This window comes from Bison bison, unplaced genomic scaffold (genome assembly GCF_000754665.1).
Source record: "Bison bison bison isolate TAMUID 2011002044 unplaced genomic scaffold, Bison_UMD1.0 scf7180017864484, whole genome shotgun sequence".
NCBI classification, from domain to species: Eukaryota; Metazoa; Chordata; class Mammalia; order Artiodactyla; family Bovidae; genus Bison; species Bison bison.
This window is the reverse complement of record NW_011495044.1, coordinates 4,068,396-4,087,934: the sequence shown is the minus strand read 5'-3', so window position 1 is coordinate 4,087,934 and position 19,539 is coordinate 4,068,396. Positions and strand designations below refer to the sequence as shown.

Here is a 19,539-nt window from a genome sequence, read left to right as displayed (position 1 = left end):
AATATTGTAGAGAATTAGGCAAGCAGCTGCCTTTGCCTTCTTCTCTTGCATGGCTTTGGACCAAAGATTGTTCTTTCCCACACCTCTGTCAAACTGATGTGTTTAACTGGCATCTTCCTTTTCTGGTGGGAGGCAGGCAGACCTTCTGGCCAAGACAGTATGCATTTCCCTACCAGGAATGTTAATTTCCAACTTCCCTGTTTGTCACGGCTCAGTGACTGAACTTTGTACTTGGTGAGTTCTCACTGTAAACAGAGGCTAAAGTGATTATTGATCTATTTCTAGATCTAAACAGCTTCCAGTTGGAAGGCTTGAGAGTCTTCAGGAAAGAGCGGTCCCAGGAAGAATAGTCTCACTAACCTCTTTGGCATTTTTGTTCCTTCTCTCTTTTCCTGGGAATCCTTTCCTTCTTTCTTGTTTCTTTTTTTGTTTTAATTCAGCAAATCACTTTCTTACTGTATGAAGACCCCTTAGTCATTGGGTGTACAGCCCCTCCACTCATCACCCAGGCCCTTTCTTAGAGGAAAGATTTCCCAGACATAGGAGAAGTATGGCAGATACAGGAGTGCCAGTATTTTAACAGCAAAGCCAAGGAAGTGCATTATGTTTTCTTTGTTTCCCTTTATCTCCAAAACTGAAAATGCATGCTTTTGTTCATTTATTCCGCAGATATTAAATGAATACCCACAGTGTGCCAAGCACTGTTCTAAGCCCTGGGAATTAATACACAAAACAGACAGAGATTCGTACCCTTAGAAATTCTATAGTCTCGTGCAGCTAGATATTGAAAACTTACTTATGTTGTCTTGGAGGAAGTCTATGGATCTAGAGAGAACTAATTAAAGCTACCTTCAGAGTCAATTCAGATTAAAAAGTAAAATGGGCAAAGCACTTGAACAGGCCCTTCAAAAAGGAAGACACCTAAATGACCAACAGCGAAAAGGTATGCAACGTCATTTGTCATCTGGGAAATACAAATTAAAACCGCAATGAGATACTGGTTTGTACCCACTAGAAAGACTGACAGTACCGAATGTTGACAAGAAAGTGAAATGACTGAAACTCATTTACTGCTGGTTAGAATGTGAAGTGGTGTGATCACCTTGGAAAACTATTGAGCACTTTCTAATAAAATGCTATTCCTTAATCTCAGATCCAGCCATTCCACTCTTACATGTACTCCCAAAAGTGTGGACATTCTTGTATAAGACTGTCTGTAACAACCTAGTTTATAATAGCCAAAACCTGGAAACAGCTCAAATATCCATCAAGATGTAAATCTATTAACAAATAGATTTATTCTTAAAACGGATGACTACTCAACAGTCAGAGAAGCAAACTATTTATTCATGCAAGAATGTGGGTGAACCTCAATCATATTTAAGCAAAAGAAACAGATTACACAGTACATGCTATCATATACTATCATCATTTATGGAGACAGGAGTCAGAGCTGTGGTTGCCTCAGATTGGTAAGGGAAGGAAGTTGACTGGAAAGGAATAGAAGGAAACTTTGTATGTTCTTATATGGGTGATAGCTACCCGGGTGCATATATTTATTCAGATTCATCAAGCTGGGTACTTAAAATTTCTCTGGCTTTTTTGTTTTGTTTTTTCACTAAATATGATAATTGGTAAAATATTAGCATTACAAAAGGCAAAATAAAAGTGTTTAAAAGACTCATTTAAGTATATCTGTTTCCAAAATTCTGTAGAATGCTTTAGTATATGTCTAAAGGTGATCATTTATTTTTTTCTTCCCCTCATTCTATCCATAGATGAGCCATCTGGGTAGCTTGAGTAGGTGACATCATCATGAATGTGATACTATATTGTACTAATCTTAAATGAGACCTGGCACCCTTAATATGTGCCCTGCCTCTGTTGGGAGGGTTTATTATCAGGCTGGTGGTTGGCAAGAAGGTCGGGCTGGAGTTTTGCATTTCAGTGGCTCGGGGCCATCACAAAGACAAGGAAAGGGGGAAAAAAAAAGAAAACAACAGAAAATTTCCATCCCCTCCTATTTTATCTGATGAGTCATCTTTCAACTGTGATATATAGAGCTTGCTGAGGATTTCTGTTAGCATGTTGACTTTCCCTCCAACATTTTATTATGAAAAAATTAAACATAAGCAAAGTTTACAGTGAACACCTGTGTAACTTACCACCTAGATCTACCATTAACACTTTACTCATTTTAGTCCCATATTTGTCTTTCCCTCTGTCCACCAAATCATCTGGTTTTAAATGCATTTAAAACTTTATATTCCCCTGAGCACTTCAATATGTGTGTCACTTACTAGTGTTCTCTATTTTTTTTTTCTTTTGCTTTATAATTGTCCTACAATGAAGTACACAAACCTTAAGTATACATAGTGTGTTGGTTCTTAATTTAAAAATCTTTTAAAGAAAGGGAATGTCACTCTTAGAAAGAACCTCATCAGAGCAGGCCTTGGTTTCAGTAGCATTAGTCAGCTGACTCATGTTCTCTTCCCCCCAGCCCCTACCCTAGTGGCTTCAGATTTCCAGTATTCCTGTCACGTTAAACAATATTTAAACTGTGAATTTGACATTGTCATTTTGAATTTCAAAATAAAAATTGTAATTTTGTAGAAACTAACATTAATAGATCCAATGACTACAAAAATATTGTAAAAAGTTACTGAAATAGGATTTCAGCTAAGAGATTCAAAATAGATTATAAACTACATGTGAGCCAAAGAGTCAAAATATTATTTAGGGGCTTAAAGGGTTATCAGGTTGAGTAATAGCCTAACTTTGCTAACCACAGAATGACCAGAAACCTGTCAGTTGATATGGCTAGATTTGTACGAATGTATCTGGAGGGTGATAATCTAAACAGTTGTGGGGAAGACCTTGGAGCAGGATCTAGCAGAGGTGTTAATAGTTGCAGGCTCAAGTATCTAGTCTGTAGAGCATGAGCTATATGTATCTCTTCTTTGGTCAGTGTTTGTCCATCAGGTCTGATCATTTGAAGTTTGTAAGAGTTTGGGTGTGCTTTTTTTTTGGCTATAGGCTTGGCCGTGGGTCTTTAGTTTGACTTAGAAGTCATCGTCTTAACCTTACTTGTAACTTGGAGAGTAGAAAGCCAGGTAAACTAGTTTCTCCCCAAGTTAATTTTTCACCCTGCTTTCTTTGTTACAGAGAAATGATATCGCCATGGCAATTACAAAATTTGATCAGTTTGACTTTCTCATCGATATCGTTCCAAGAGATGAGCTGAAACCACCGAAGCGTCAGGTGAGCTGGGAAGGCATTGCTGACGAGAGGGTGCCTTGCATCCTGGTATCAGACGATCTCCGTTTCCTCTGTCAGCACAAGTCATTTGTTCTTCTTTTGCTTTTCTTTCTCTAGACCAGATCCATCCTTAACATCTTCTGTTACTCATTTAGGGATACTTTTAACTCAGTGCCTCTGAGGTGGTGTCTCAGTGAAAACAGACAAAATGAAAAGTAAAGATGAGTTACAACAGTAAAGTGTAGCTCATTTAGAAATATCCTGGGAAGTCTATCAGAGTTCTTAAGTCTGGGATGGGAGAGCAGGTTAAAGATTTTAGATTTCAGGAAGCAGCTTCTGTGTGTGCATAGCTGTGCTTGAAGGGAGTGGACTTGGTCTTCTCTTGCTCTGGATTGTGGTTCTCTACGCAGTGTGCTGGCTGCACATTAGAATCACCTGTTAGAGTTTTTAGAAATACCAGTGCCCAGGCTCTGTCCCCCACACCGGCTGAAACAGAATCTGTGAGGGGGAGGCTCAGGCATCAGTCCTTTTTAAAGCTCTCCAGATGCTTTTAATGTGCAACCAGATTTGAGAACCTTCACTTAAACTTTTTCCAAGCAGTGACGAGAAGGAATGTGTCTGCCTTTCCTGCTCTTCTGTCTGCTCCTCTCCAGAGGTCACACCATTGTTTTTCAGCACTTTGTGTACATAAAGCTCTTAATTGCAATTTTGATAGATCCCTCTCCTGTGTTGCTCATCATTTTAGGCATGCAGATTGCATGACTCACTGGATATAGTAGAGATACTTGGAATAGTGGCAGAGTCTGGCAGGAGCAAAGCTGAGCCTTGATCTACTTGCTTTGTTTTTGTTAATAAAAGTTTCAGTGTTTTTAATGAATTATTTCATAGTATATTATCCTTAGAAATAGGAGTCATTCAGTAATGACTATTCTCCTGTGCTGTCTCATGTTAATAACCAGTAAGAGAGTGTAGGAGAAGTGGGCATCTTTAACGGCCTTTGTAATTGCGACCCTGCCTGGGGACCTTTGGGTTAGCAAGCCCTCAGTACCTCCCTCCTAGCACGGGGTGCCTCACTGCGTCTCCATTCTTCTGGGCAGTCTTTGCTACTGTAAACATCCTTGACTGGAAGCTGTAAGGCGTTGCAAGGAGCTTTCAGTCGGATGTTTACAGCGGCAGGCTGCCACGGTCATCCCGCTGCACATGGCCTTTGAAACATTGCAGGTTTGTGTCCACGGCTCAGTTCCTCCTCTGGGTGCTTCCCTCCTCTTTGAGAAGTCACTGCAAGAAGAACTCAGACCACTTCTCTTTCTTCAAAACAGTTGATACCACTCACCCACTCTCCCTGTTGGAATTTGTTTCAGAAGCCCCCTTTAAAAACAAGGTGGTGAGCTCTGTGACAATCAGGCCTTGCTCAGGCTCCTTGCAGCAACTCCTGCTTGTTCCCTGTGGGCTGCCTGCCAAGCCAACTGGCCAGAAAGAATGGTCGTGTCCTCTCCATTCCTCCCGTGTCCTCAGTGGTTGACTCTCCTAGGGTGGCAGAGAGCTCCTTGTTACATCCTAGCCTGACTCTGAATGCTATGATCCATCTCCTTTAAAGTGTGTCTAGCTGAGACAGCTCCTTGCTGCCTGGGTTCAGTTCTTTGCAGGCATTCAGGCCATTGATTGGCATCCTGTTCGGGACAGCTGCTGCCTGGCCTTTTTTGAAAGGTTGAGATTGCCGAAAGCTGGCCTAAAGTTCTAAGATAGCGCTTTTAATCCTCTGTAGACATGAAGTTTTCCCAAGCTCCAAATTGGCTGGCAGCTTCCTTAAGTCTTTTAAAAGCGCCTACTCTCCAAAACTCACCCTTTCTGAAGGAAGCAGCAGTTCATTCTTGCTACTGAAGCAAATGTGCTTTTGGGGGCTGGCTGCACAGCACTGTGGTGATGGCCCTAGGAGGTGATGCTGCCCATTCTCTGGTGTTGTTTATCAGACTCCACTGCTGGAGAGATTCCAAGAGCAGGCACTCTGGTTGGGGAGGCCACTGCTAAGCTGGGCAAGTGCCCCATCCTGAATTGATCCAGTCATTCAGAGATTGTTCTAGCACAGGGGGTGGCTTCCCGCTGCTGGGGAAAGAAACGAGCCAGAAATACTGAGTTGTTGTTCTAAGGTCCTTGACTTCTCAAAGATGCTTGGAGATGTCTCTTGTTCTTTGGTGAAGCAAGTAAAGACTACTCAAGCAGGAGAGAGTTGAGACCTGACTTTTACCCCATAAAGCTATGAGTTGAAAGTTCCTGCTCATTGAAACGTCATTTCCTCTTCACCCATTTCTTTAAACCAAGCATAATCACTCCCTTTCTAGCTTGACCTCCATTGGCAGAATGAGTCTTCTAATGCAGAAGCAGCTTAGATATGCTTCCTTCCATTCCAGTGATTTGAGAGCTGACATGCCTGTCCTCATAAGGCAAACCTTGGTGCCTCTATTTGATACTCACAGAGTGTCCCAGACATTGCCTAGTTCATAAACAGCTTAAGAGGGTACTGTAGGCAGCATAGGAGAAGCTCTTTACATGTTCTCACAGCTTTTGGAAAAGGATATTTTAGCTTCTGAAAGTGGTACAGTGTTTGCTATTTTTCTGGCAGAAAGACAGTATTCACTTGCAGATTTGCTGTAGTCAAGGATAACTGGAGACAGAACAGTCACAGGCCAAGGGCTGGTGAAGGCCAGGGGCTCCCTACTCCCCAAGACTTCCTACTGGTTAGTTTTGGAGTTCTTAGTCCTCTATACTCGTTCATCACCCAAGAGCTTTTTCAAGTTAGGTTTGGACTTTAATGGTTAATGTTTTTTATAAAATGGGAAGGGAGTTCTGAGTGGGAAGATAAATTCATTGAACCTATTTCAGGAGCCTTGAAAAGAGTAGCTGGCCTTTGTTTCTTGGCTGGGGAGGGTATCAGTATTACCCCTGTCATAGCCAAGATCTAGTTGACTGGTGGACCTTTATTTATAATGGTGAGAAGTTAGAGTTGAAATGGAGATAATGTTGTCACAGTTAAGTTGTTCTGGAAACTGAGACCTAGATGCAAATAAAAGGGAGCTTCCTTTTTCTTCTGCCTCAGCATGATCATGTCCAGGGTTCATACTGTTTGGGCCTGAAGCACAGAATACATTAACTTAGAAAGTTGGTTCCTGTTGAAGGGCTAGCTTAGAAACCCAGAGTGTCCAAAGTATCTGCCTAGACTGGGTGAATGGCCGTCAGGGAACCTTGCATGCTGAGATCCAAGTTTCTCAGAAGCTAGATCTCCGCAGTCCTAGTTTTAGTATCCTGGGCCCCCAGTTCCCCGGAAGCAAAAGAGTACCCAACCCCATCCTACAGTGGACAAAAGTGTATCCCCACACGGGGGCTGCAGAATCCTAGAGGGAGCAAGAGTTAGGGGTTCTTGTCTGTTGCTGACAGTTGGTGGGTTTAAGAGTGTTTGTCATACTCCCAGCTTGGGTTAGGGCTTCCCTGGTGGCTCAGCCAGTAAAGAATCCACCTGCAGTGCAGGAGACCTGGGTTCAATCCCTTGGTCAGGAAGATCCTGTGGAGAAGAGAAGGGCAACCCACTCCACTATTCTTGCTTGGAAAATCCCATGGACAGAGGAACCTGGTGGACTGCAGATCATGAGGTCACAAAGAGTCAGACGTGACCGAACGACTTAAGCATGCATGCAGCTTGGGTTTAAAAAAAAATACTTTCCTACCTCCCATTGTCTGCCCGGCCCTATGAATTCATTTATCATTTAGCACCTGCTTTTATTGAGTGCTTGAAAGGAGAATGGTAATAGGGACAGTAGGGGGCAAGAGAGATCGAGGCTTTGCCTTCATAGGCCTGTCATTCTAGCAGGGAGGGTAGTGAATTTGACCAGCAAGTACAAAAAGGTTTCATGAGAAAAGGGCCGTGGAAGCACAGATTGGAGATAGGGTCAGTACCAACCGTGTATGTCCCTTTGGAGAGCTCTGAGGCAATCCACAGGGTCTCTGCCTTGGAGAAGCCTTTTCCTCTTTCCTTGAGCCTGAAAGACTTAGTCCAGAGCACAGAAGTGAGTAAATTTAGCTGATATTTTTGCTCAGCCAGCCGAGTGGTTGTATGTTTGTATTGTTTCTGTTGTCCCAGGCGGGGTTCTGTGTGTCGCAGGGCCCTCCGGAGCAGACGCCGACCTCTGTGTCAGTGGTCAGGGGCCGACCAACCCCGGACCCTCAGACTGTAACCATGCCGTAGTGTGTGTAAACATCCTACACTCTCAGCTGTGAGCTCGAGGTGGCTGGGAGAGGGTTGTTTACTCCTTCTGCCATGGAAAACGTCTGCTGAAGAAGGAACAGTCTCTTCACTCAGCAGGTCGGCCAGAATGCGACCTCCCTAGTCAGCCAAGGCAGCACCCCAGTGGAGAGCTGTCCCTCAGGCCCCCTGGGTTGCACTTCTGTGGCTAAGTACCAGCAAACCACATGTGATGCTGGATAGACTCGGCCTTAGTGACCACCGAGCTCTCGACATGCTGTGAAAACCTGAGCTCTTGCCTACCAACGTTCTTGGTCCTGACATTTGCTTCTGAAATTCCAACCCAGAAAAAGCCCTGTGTCCCTTTCCCTGACTCTTTTCCTCCGGAGGTGGTGGGGGAATGAAATAAGGAGAGTGCTGCTTATTTGGGAGGTTGGGAGCCAGCCTGAGTGTTTGGGGTACTTGCAATTAGCACTGTTCTCAGATCACAGGCCTTGACAGCATTTACTGACAAGCACTGCTAGTGCGTGGTTTTAGTTACGGTAATTATTTGCCCATTTGCAACTCATCACGCAGTGGGTGATTACTCTGTGCTTCAGAAAATTGGCTGTATGTTTGTTTTGTGAAGCCTATGGAATCTGTTATTTTTAGTTCGATTTAGCACAACTGGTCTCTTCAAATTCCACTTTCCCTTGGCTTCAAATGTAGAGAACTCAGCATTCAGCAGGCAACTGTGCAGAGCCCGTTTGGGGGAAGAATGGAAATTCACTGCGGCGGCTGCTGAGTCGGTTCTTTTCCTCTTACCTGCCTCTCCTTCTGCCCCACAGGAGGAGGTGCGCCAGTCTGTGACCCCTGCCGAGCCCGTCCAGTACTACTTCACGCTGGCTCAGCAGCCTACTGCCGTTCAAGTCCAGGGGCAGCAGCAAGGCCAGCAGACCACCAGCTCCACGACCACCATCCAGCCTGGGCAGATCATCATCGCACAGCCTCAGCAGGGCCAGGTCTGTGAGCAGCAGAGGCTGCCGTCCCAGCAAGACAGCACCCCTTAGATTTGGGATGGGCAAAGTGGGGCTGGGGCAGATGGGCAGTCAGACCATTGTAGGGCACTGGGTTTGGATTCTGGAGACCTGGACTTGCCCCCAGACCCGGCCGCTGAGGTGATGTGTCACCTAGTCTCTCTGGATCCTGGCATGCTCATGGGTCACATGAGGAAAGTGCAGTGAACAGGACATTCTCTGGGGTCCCTAAAACATTTTAGGAGGAAAAAAGTCTCTATGATGCCCCCTTGAAGAGAGTGACATCTTCATATGAGGTCTTTTAAGTGGATTCCATGCCTGCTGTCTGCGTCTCCCCACCAGAATTGGAATTTGTATCTTTAAGGGGGCAATCAGGCGTCATTGCCAGCTTGCATACATTTCTTCTTCTTTTCCTCATCATTTCTGTCTCCCACTGGATGTGTCCAGTGACCTTCTCTTTTTAGAACAGTAATCAGAAGATTCCTTCTCTCCCGATAGTATTGTTGTGAAAGCAGTTAATATCCACATTGGTGGGGATCATGAAAGGCTGAAGAGAACTATGTTTCCTGAGCCCTGACTCCAAATTCCCTAACAGTCATTGTTTATCCATCAGACGTTGAGTGTCCTCTTAGCTAAAGTCCAATGCTGTGTTGAGGATACAAGCATGAATAAACCAGCCCCTATTTTTAAGAATTTAAGAATCTAGTTGGGGCTACAAATACTTAGAGATTACAGCACTTGCCATGTGGGAAGTGTAAGATATTCTTAGGATTGTGTAGAGGGTGTTATGGGAGTGCTTCACAAGGGGTACCCGACAAAAGATGTGAGGGAGGTGGTAGCAGAGAATGTCAGAGGAAAGTTCTCTGAAAGGATTAATGTGAGTCTTACAGGGAATAATGGAAATGAATCAAATAAAGCGGGGAAGGAGGGCTTTCCTGGGAGAGGGCACAGCATGAGCAAGGTGGGGAGAAACAGCACTGGAAGTGGTAGGCGGGGAGGGTAGAGTCAGCACAGGGGAGCATCTAGGCAGGTTGAAAAGACAGGCAGAGGACCCATCCTAAACAGCCGTGTGTATTCTAGTAAGGAGCTGCTGCTGCTGCTGCTGCTAAGTCGCTCAGTCGTGTCCGACTCTGCGATCCCATAGTCAGCAGCCCACCAGGCTCCCCCGTCCCTGGGATTCTCTAGGCAAGAACACTGGAGCGGGTTGCCATTTCCTTCTCCAATGCATGAAAGTGAAAAGTGAAAGTGGCGTCGCTCAGTTGTGTCTGACTCTTAGCCACCCCATGGACTGCAGCCCACCAGGCTCCTCCGTCCATGGGATTTTCCAGGCAAGAGTACTGGAGTGGGGTGCCATTGAAGCTAGGTCTGCCTAAAGAAAAAACAATGGGACAGAGCTAGATTTAAATTACTATGGTTTTGGAATTTATTCCCTGCTCACTTTTTTATCCATAATTTGGAAGTTTATGGAGTGCTTGCTCTTTGCTAGACACAGTGCTAGGCAGGAGGGGTTTACAGATGACCACATCCCAGTCCCTGCCTCGAGGCATTCACTGCAGCATGATGCCTCAGGGACCTTCTTTGGCCGGTGCTTGTGCCTCCGCAGTGGTGAGCGCTTTGCCTGCCTAAGGCTTTATCCCAGCACCGGGAAACTTCAAGGGAGTCTGCCAAGAGCTGTCCCTGATTGGCTAATCATTCTGAAAAGCTCATGACTATTGCGCCCCAACTGCAGGGCACGCCATATGTGATTTGACATCTGCCAGGCTAACATGAGCCCTCATTTTCCTGAAATGATTTAGAAATAAATACCTTGGAAGTCCTCTTGGGAAAATTGAGTTGGTAGTACAGTGATGAGTTGGCAGTATGCATTTTTTTTTTTTTTTATAAGTCAGCGAGAATTTTATCTACCTCTTCTCTGCCACACTGAACTTGGTCAGCTTGGAACTGATAAGGCTTGTGAGGATGGTGAACTTGGTCCCTCCCAGCATCTCCCAACTCTTGTTCCCCTGTCTGACTAGCTCAGGAAGGCCTTGTGGCTATGCTTTGTCACACCTCCCTAGGCCTACAGGAGTGGCTCTTTCAAGTTGAGCTCAGATACCCTTATAGGAACGATACATATTAAAATTGGGAGGAAGTATATTTTGGTCAAGTGAATCCTGTGTTTCCTGTCCTAAAATTGGAAACATTTTATGGAGGTTTGGGGAGCAGGCTAAGTTGGAGATCATGGTGTCAGAATGGGAGATGTTTCCTGTTGACCTGGCCCCCTGCATGCATGCATTACCCTCTGTCATCTTTCTCCCTACCCTCCTACAGTTTGTAGTCATTTCTCATCTACAGTTCCCAGAACACCTTCCCCTTCCCAGGTAACGTTACTGCAGAGTAGACCTGTGCGGTCAGAATGTAAGAGCAATCGGGATAACAACATCTATTGAAGACCAGCATTCATTAAGACTCTGAGTCATCTTAGGAGGTGATTCTTGGTTTCAAGTGGGGAGAAATCATACCCGAAGTGAGGGCTTGGGGTTCAGGTGTAATTAAAGGCTCTACTAGCACCACCACCAGTTTGAGCAACTTATTCTGGGATCTGTAAAGGTCACATCTTTACAGAGGTAAAGATGTGAGATTTAAAGAAGTAACTGACCCTCTTGACAGTTTGAATCCACTGTCTCTCGAAGGAACAAGTTTCGTTGGGTTGGATAATCCTCTAAGTGTGTGAGACACAGAATCTTTGTATACATTAGACAAAAATTCCTTAAATCTGAGATTCCTATTTCTAGAAAGTTAAAATTCTTGCTAAATTCTGTTAAAGTTTTAAATTCTATTACTTACATAGCCTCGATTAGGATCCAGGTCTTAACAGTGTCCAGGTCTTAAGGGTGTTTGCCTCTCCTGTGGGAAGCCATGCTGTGATCTGGAGCAGCCAGCTGGCCAGCGTGGGCTTGAGTCACTCTGACTAAGTGGGGGTGACAGCCGGTGTGCCCTTTATGTTTTTTCCAGGGCCTTGCATGCCGGGGAAGGAGCCCAGGGTCCTAAACTGACCCCACTTCCCATTTGGTTTGCCCTCCAAACTCACCTGCTCCAGGCTTGACTTCAGCCAAGTCGTGGGAGAATTATCATAGTTGCTTTTAATTCTTTTTTACCATACCTGCCTTTCTGTCACTGAAAGGGCTGTGAAAAGTTGCAACATTTGAAGCATAGAGAGAGGTATTGGGGTTGAGGCAAATACTTTGCACTCTGAGCCAAAAAATCCATTCGGCTTTCCTGTCTTTTATTTTGGAAAATGATTTTATCAGTGCTCTGAGTGTGCATAGTCCTGGGGGACTCTGTAGGTTGAGTATTGTTGGTGTTGAGATGAGGTCAGGCATTCAGGAGGGTTTGCTCCTGGTTAACTGCTCAGCATTAACCCCTTGGGAGGCCTGATGGCTCTGGGCTAGAACTCAGTCAGCTTTTTCATGACTCTTCCTTCCAGACCACACCTGTAACCATGCAAGTTGGAGAAGGTCAGCAGGTGCAGATTGTCCAGGCCCAGCCACAAGGTCAAGCCCAGCAGGCCCAGAGTGGCACTGGACAGACCATGCAGGTGATGCAGCAGATCATCACGAACACAGGAGAGATCCAGCAGATCCCGGTAAGCCCTGCCCTGCCTTCGGGTCTGTGTGGCGCTGTGCTCAACAGTATAATCAGAAACAGTTAAAAATTTTAATACACACACACACACTTTGTTGTAAACCTGTATTTCCATTACCCTAGACCACAACTGGCTTCACTGTGTACTCCCTGCTTTCCTTTAATCCAGGTTCAGACTCACCACTGTGGGGCAGCGCCTCTAGAGTTCCCCTCCCACAGCCTGTGCAAAGAGGTCATTGTAGCCACTATTCCATGCCAAGGCCCAAAGGCCCTGTCAGGCAGTCCTGTCTTGATTTGCAGATAATAAGAGGGAGGTGTATAGAGAAGGCCATAAATACACTTGTTGCATATTCATGAGTCAGTTCCCAGTGGAGCCTGCAACAAAGTGTATTTTTGGCTTTCATTTAATTTATCCATTGCTTCACTGTGGACTGCTACTTCCTGTGTGCCTTGAGGGATTTCATTTCCTACATTTGTTGGCTTTTTCACTTATACTTGTTTTTTTGTTTAAAAAAAAAAAAGAAGAAAGTCCTTGTCGTAACATGTGCCACCTATTCATTGGTCAACTTGCCACAAAAAATGTGGAAAACACATGACATAGAGCAGGTCTGTTCCTGCCTCTCACCTTTCCTATTGTTAATGAAATGTTGGCAGATACAGAACCTCACTTGGACTTGGCTAACCACTTCCTCTTTGAAGGAAGCTTGAAAAGTATCCTTAGCTCTATTTTGGGGAGCTCTTCTTAATTAACAGAGTAATAGGCCAAGAGAAAGCTGAGGAAAGGGGGCCGTGTGCATCACTCTCTCTTTCTTTGTCACCTCTCTCTCTCTCTTTCTCCCCACCCCCACCTTCCCCCACCCTTCCTTCTTAAATAGGGTGGGGTTGGGGTGGGGTGACCACAAACACACACAAGCACGCGTCGATTTCAGATTCCTTGCAGCCACCAACCCATGACTTCTCTCATAAATGGTTCTCGATTTTGCATGTGAGAGCACCAAAATAAGATCATCTAAGCCAGAGTAGAGTTCCCACTTCATAGTGACTTTAACTTGAGTCTTTTAAACACTTGGGGGCACAGAAGACGTGTTGCAGAATTTAGGACTTAGTCTCCACTGTATACTTCTGCAGGAGTCTGCATTTCTAGACTTAGGAGAGTGCGAGTTCCCGGGAAGGGAACTATGCTCCTCTTTGGAAAGCCCAGGGAGTGGGCTTTGCTCTGTTACTGTTCAGTTGCTAAGTTATGTCCAACTCTTTGCGATCTCATGAACTGTAGCACACCAGACTTCTCTGTCCTTCACTACCTCCCAGAGTTTGCTCAAATTCACGTCCATTGAGTCAGTGATGCCATCCAACCATCTCATCTTCTCTTGCCCCCCTTCTCCTGCCCTCAGTCTTTCCCAGCGTCAGGGTCTTTTCCAGTGAGTCAGCTCTTCTCATCAGGTGGCCAGAGTGTTGGAGCTTCAGCTTCAGCATCAGGCCTTCCAGTGAATATTCAGGGTTGATTTCCATCCAGGGGGGTGGGCTTCTTTGCTCTGTAGTTAATGTTAAAAGGGTGTGAGGGTCCCCAGGATTATCCCTGTGGTAGAGGACTAAAGAGCAGAGCATTCCCAGATATCTAAGCCCAAGCCTAAAAGAAGAGCTTGCTTCTAAGAACTGCTTAGGACTGTTTGGCTCACGAGTTTTCAGTCACATTTGAGTTTCTGCAAAGTGCTCTTTCCAGCTGGGAAATGTAAAATCCCTATGGCCGGCAGTATACCTTCCCCCACTCCTGGGACCAGGCTTCTTGTAGTCTTTCATCCCTTGTCCTTGGCTGGAGTTCTGGAGACTCCTGGGACCAATCACCATCAATCTCAGCACATGAGGTTTCCCAAGCCTCCGTGCAGCTGTCTTCCTCCTCGTAAGCAATTTAACATTGGCCTGGAAGCAATGTGGAATGTAGTGGGGGGTTATGCTTGGCATCACAACTTCCCAGCAACTCTTCTTGGCAAGTTCTCAGAAGAGAAATGACAGTAGGTCACAGTATCTTGCCCTGTCTCCTTTAAAGCAGACTCATAGTGGGTTTAGATTTTGTGTCCCTCCACCTTGCCTTAGACAATTCTGGAATGTTCTACCAGGAACTTCAACATACCTCTTTTCTTGGTTCAGTGTTCATCTTTTCTTGATGGTTCAAATCCTTTTTGAAGCTGAAGTTTCAGAGAAGCAGTTTGATTTAACACTTGTATGCAGGAGTTTCATCCCGTCAGCATTTTACTAATGGTAGCAAAAGCCCATATAATGAAGTTAGCTCTTGAAGGCAAGAGGAAAATTTTCTGCAGGACAAAGAGGCATGACTTGCATATTACCCTCAAGAAGCTCACCCTTAAAAGAAAAGCAGGCCAGACAGCTTTTCTTCTGGAGGGTGGTGTCTGGACACCTAGATGGAGGGAGACCATATCTGCCGGGCTTCCTGGAGCCTCTTTCATCCCCCATATCCCGAGCATGACTGTCCATAGTCTTCCTTTGCTGACTGTTTTCTTTGCTGAGCCACAGTTCCCCTCGCGTTGTAGCTGCCTTGGTCCTCTCCTCATCCTCACGCTCAAAGCACTAATACTTTCATGGTATGCTGGAGCATTAAGAGCCCGAGTTAAGGCTTTTAGCACGCAATTAAATGCAGCCTGCGGTATTATTGTATTATCTGAGACTTAATTGTAAGCCTGAGGGACTCTAAAGGCATTTTTGTAGCTTTAGTTTCCCATGATGGGGTATCCTGTGAAAGGTTTATTGATTCAGCATCCCCTTGGGAGGTGTTTGGCCAGAGGCTAGTGCTGAATACCAAGGATCCTAAAAGTCCCACAGACCCGCATTGGTCCTGGCTCTTGGGGACAGAGATAGTTAAGCGGGCCAGCTTTCTCTTCCAAGATGTGCAGCATGGGGCTGGGTAGTTCTCGGGCTGTGGTCCCGAGTGATGGCCATCTGCTCTGGGCTCCTGGTGGATGCTGGGGCTCTTCTCAGTGTTAGATTAGCCAGGAACTGGGGTAGTGAAGGGTGGAGATGGAGGAGAGAAAGGCCCACACTTAAGGTTCAAACATTCCAATAATGTCACAGTTGGGCATAAACTCCTAGCATAAACTGTGAGCAGACAGCTAAGAGCCAGTGAATACTGAGGGTCCAGCCGTGCGGTTCTCACGTGTATGACAAAGTCCTCTGGGAATTTCCCCCAAGTCCATTCAAGAAGCATGCTCTTTTGTGTGACTGATGGGGTTGGGATGTTACGGTTTTGCTTATTTTGGTCTCTGTTTAAAAGGAGCTTTTCCGAGTTGGCTTCTTTGGGTGGTGGGTAGGGGACAATCACCATTTATCGTCATGAAAAGTTTGCCTGTTCGAGGTTGCGTTCAGTCTCCTGTGGTCTGCTTGTCTCTGCCCTTGCCATAGGTGCAGCTGAATGCCGGCCAACTGCAGTATATCCGCTTAGCCCAGCCTGTATCAGGCACCCAAGTCGTACAGGGACAGATCCAGACGCTTGCCACCAATGCTCAACAGGTATGTCCCCCAGAGATGCAGGGCTTGAGTTGGGGACCAGCGGGATCTGGCTTCTGACTGGAAAGGGGGGCTTGGCACATAACTCTCTGGCCACCTCATCTTCAGCAAGAGCCACCTCCACATTCTGCACATGTTCTGCACCCCAGAGGACAGATGGGCTTTATCCGAGGATTGGATTCAAAGTGTGTCTCTTCACTGTCTTGTTCTCGAGGGACAAGGAAACACAAGGCAGAGGGAGTCTCAGGATACCTGAGGAGAGCCTGATGTGTGTAAATGCAGTCTGACTGAAGGAAGTGTTTTCACAGGCTGCCTCATCGTCAGGCTCAGTTTCCATGTTTAAACCTGAATGACTGTTGTGTCCTGGCATCTTCTGTGTCCTTTGGAAAGCTACTTAGATCCCTCCCCCTTCTTGTGCACCCCTAACCAGAGACTGCCCCCTCCTCTCACCTCACACCCCAAGATACTGAATGCTGTGAGCCACAGGTGCTGAGGGGGCCACCTCCCTGGGCGTGGGGATTGGGGGTGTGGGCATTATTTGCAGGGGACATGGATGCTGGCAGGGAGGTATTGTTTATCGATTCTTGGCCTCAGACCCAAAAAAGCAGTGATCGTTTAAGAGCTGGACTCGTCTGGCGCAGTGCCTTTCTGGCGATGTGTCTATTGCGGTGCGATGTATCTATTGACGGTTGTGACAGAGCTGAGTTTGTGGAGCAGGTCTCCACAGATCTCGTTTGGGGAAATATGAGGAATGAGCCAAGAGCAGGGCTTCTGAGTTCCGTGTGGTCTCTGGGATGGTTAAAGGGCCCTCTCCAAATCCATGCTTCATTGGCTTGCTCACTGACAGGGAATCAGATCTCAAGACTACCCCACCCTTTAGTGTACCCGCTCCCTTTAAACTTGTAAGATTCTACCCTAGGATCCAGAAACTTTCTGTAGCACAGGATGGGAAGAAATGAGAAGGAAGAATTCCCCAGAGGTCAATTTTGGGACCAGGAGCTAAAGCCAGAAAGTGGGGAGAGTTGGGTCTTAAAGAGAGGAGGAAAGAAGCAGGAAGAGGCACCTGAGGACAGTCAAGAGTCTTCCTAACAACCGATTGACGGATTGTGATTGTAATTTTAACAGTTTGGCACTTAGTAGGTGCTCAGTAAATGTTTGCTGAATGACTGTTGAATAAATTATATGTAAATGGAATTTAAAGGTAAATGAAACTCTGTTCAACTGATGTGAAGGGCAGTCCTGCTGGCCACAGAGCACAGTGAAAACCTCATCTATGAGGTATATTTTCCATTTGTTTCAGGATCACTCCTTTATCCTGCAGGCATTTCTTCAGTACTTACTTTGCACTGGGGGATGGAAAGACAAAACTTAACTCCTGCCCTCGTGGGAGGAGAAAGATCCAAAACAAAGAACAGTAGTTATGAAACCCCTTTCACACCTGTCCCCTTGTTCTTCTCTTAGCCCCATGGGTAGGCCCTGATGGCTTGTTCTTGGCCATTGTGAGGACACTTGAGAAGACAGTCCTTACCTTGCAGGGTGGCTGTGATGATTCCAGGAGAAGGTACACAGCAAACGTGAGCTAGTCAAATGTTCCACAGATAACACATACACACACAAACATTCTTCATTCTTTTTTCAAGTCTTCCAAGCTATCTCTTGCAGCTGGCATTAGATGATGCAGTTCTCCATGTCAGTAAATTTCTTTTAAAATGTATTTAAAATGCCCACATAAGATTTTAAGTACATGTGACAAATGGTTTCCTTACTGCCCCCCGCCCCCGCCCTTGGCCCAGAGGGCTGTGTGTGGCCTGTCTCGGAAAAAGTACTTCCTAGGTTTGCCACAAGGGCTTCTAGGGCCAAGGCCTCCTGCTCGCCAGGGTGTTTCATATTCCACTGAGATAATCTAAGTGATAGGGTTTGGTTTGGAGCCCACCGACCACTCACCACTTTGCCAAGTGTATTGCAGTCTGCCATCACAGGTTGAAAGACAGACTCTTGGGGTTTCTGCCTAAACTGTAAGTGTTGTGCCCTGTCCTGTCAGCATCTAGGAGCTAGGTGTTTTTGTTTTGACTTGAGCCTCAGGCCTCAGAAAGACCTTGTAGTGAGGGGGTGGTTTTGGGTGGGGGTGGGGTTTGGGCGGACATTAAGAGAGATGGTTGCGGAAATTGTATATTGGCATCTCCACGGGCCTGTCTGTGGTGCCAACTCTGAGTAGCCATCAGTGCTCGGGGGTGGGGAGGGACCCTTGCTTTCCTGCTACTCGTCAAGCCCCTGTGCTGTGCCAGGCCTCGTTCTGGGTACCTCGTATGCACTGTCCACTTGATCTTCATGACCCTCTCCTGGCTGGTGGGCTGGTGGACTGATGGGCCAGACCCTGCAGCTCATCTGCCTACTTTGCCTTCTTGATTCCTACAGATCACACAGACAGAGGTCCAGCAAGGACAGCAGCAGTTCAGCCAGTTCACGGATGGACAGGTAAGATACCAGCCAAGCCAGGCACAGAGGATGAGGAGTTGTTGGAGGGCAGCAGGTGCTGTCTGTGGGTTTGGTGCTTAGGGGAGCTGTCCCATCATCTTCTAACAATAAGTGGACAGAAGTTGTTAAAAACAAGTCTTGCCTGTCCTCTAGGTTTATAGACTTGTGGGAGTTTAAAATAACCCTAGACTTTATATAGCCCCCGTGCCCATTTTACAGATGAGTAAACTGAGCCCTAGAGGTGGGAAGTGCCTTGTCTGTGCTTGCCTGGCTGTTCATTGCAGAACCAGGACTAGAGTGCAGGTCTCCAGTCTCCTTTAAGAATAGCTTTTCTCTAAGCTGTGCTCTTTTTAATCTCATGGATTAGTTGAAATGCAGAGAACGCTTGACCTCTCCGCTCTCTCGGTGCCTGGAATTCAGTAATTCTAAACCCATGTAAGGAAGGAACCTTCCCTTTTCCCTCTGCCTTTCCCTCCATGCTCTGGCCCTGGAGACCCCTGAGGATATGGTAGGATGGCATGCGTAAGCCTATGCTCTCTGCTGCCCAGAGAGGGGAGGAGCTGGCATCAGGACCCAGCTCTGGCTTCTGCCAGCACCAGATGCTAGGCTCACACGCCAGGTCTCCTGTGTCAGGGGGTCTTAGCTTTGGGGTTTCTGTGAAAACACCTGAGGATTTGTGTCCAGTTGACCCTGACCTTTCTTGGTGGCTCCATGAGCATCTTCTCCGCCCCTCACGGGTCTTGGCTATAGGAAGCGACTAATCCCAGGTGACCTGCCTGCCCATCAGGGCCCGTGCAGGGGCCTCAGCCTGAACCAGACACTCTAAGGAAAAAGAGAGGGGATAATCCCTACTGCCCCTGCCAGTGAAGATTACCAAGAGTTGGGGAAATGCTGACTTCCAGGCTGCTGGTACAGTGGTTCAAATTGCCTGTGTTTGTCACAGAGGAACAGCGTGCAGCAAGCTCGAGGCTCTGAGCTAACGGGAGAGGCAGAGCCGAGAGAAGTGAAAGCCACAGGAAATGCAACCCCCCGCACCTCCTCCCTGCCCACCACACACCCCTGCTCCCACCGGGCTGGTGCCTCCTGGGTCTGCTGCCCCCAGCCCCAGCAGACTGCCACTTCCCCTCCCCCCTCAGACGCCGTGCAGTGGGTGGTGGTTGAGGTATCCGGGGCCCCCAGCCAACTCGAGGCCCATAGGGAGCTGCATGCACCTCTCCCCGGGGTGACCTCACTCTCTCCTCTCCACTCCTCGCAGCAGCTCTACCAGATCCAGCAAGTCACCATGCCTGCTGGCCAGGACCTCGCCCAGCCCATGTTCATCCAGTCAGCCAACCAGCCCTCCGACGGGCAGGCCCCCCAGGTGACCGGCGACTGAGGGCCTGAGCTGGCAAGGCCAAGGACACCCAACACAATTTT

At 46.8% G+C, this 19,539-nt stretch overlaps 1 protein-coding gene across 11 annotated transcripts in view; it reads left to right on the top strand.

The window, feature by feature from the left end:
* NFYC (nuclear transcription factor Y, gamma) overlaps positions 1–19,539 on the top strand; it is a 64,937-nt gene extending 45,398 nt beyond the window's left edge. For 8 of the 11 annotated variants that reach the window (XM_010862697.1, XM_010862695.1, XM_010862701.1 and 5 more), the window contains 6 exons: positions 3,166–3,261; positions 8,320–8,493; positions 11,975–12,133; positions 15,544–15,651; positions 18,064–18,123; positions 19,379–19,539. In XM_010862697.1, the coding sequence (XP_010860999.1) occupies positions 3,166–3,261; positions 8,320–8,493; positions 11,975–12,133; positions 15,544–15,651; positions 18,064–18,123; positions 19,379–19,498 (717 nt within the window). In that variant the 3' untranslated portion in view covers positions 19,499–19,539. The remainder of the gene's footprint in view (positions 1–3,165; positions 3,262–8,319; positions 8,494–11,974; positions 12,134–15,543; positions 15,652–18,063; positions 18,124–19,378) is intronic. The other 3 variants (XM_010862694.1, XM_010862704.1, XM_010862703.1) reach the window with 2 other exon arrangements.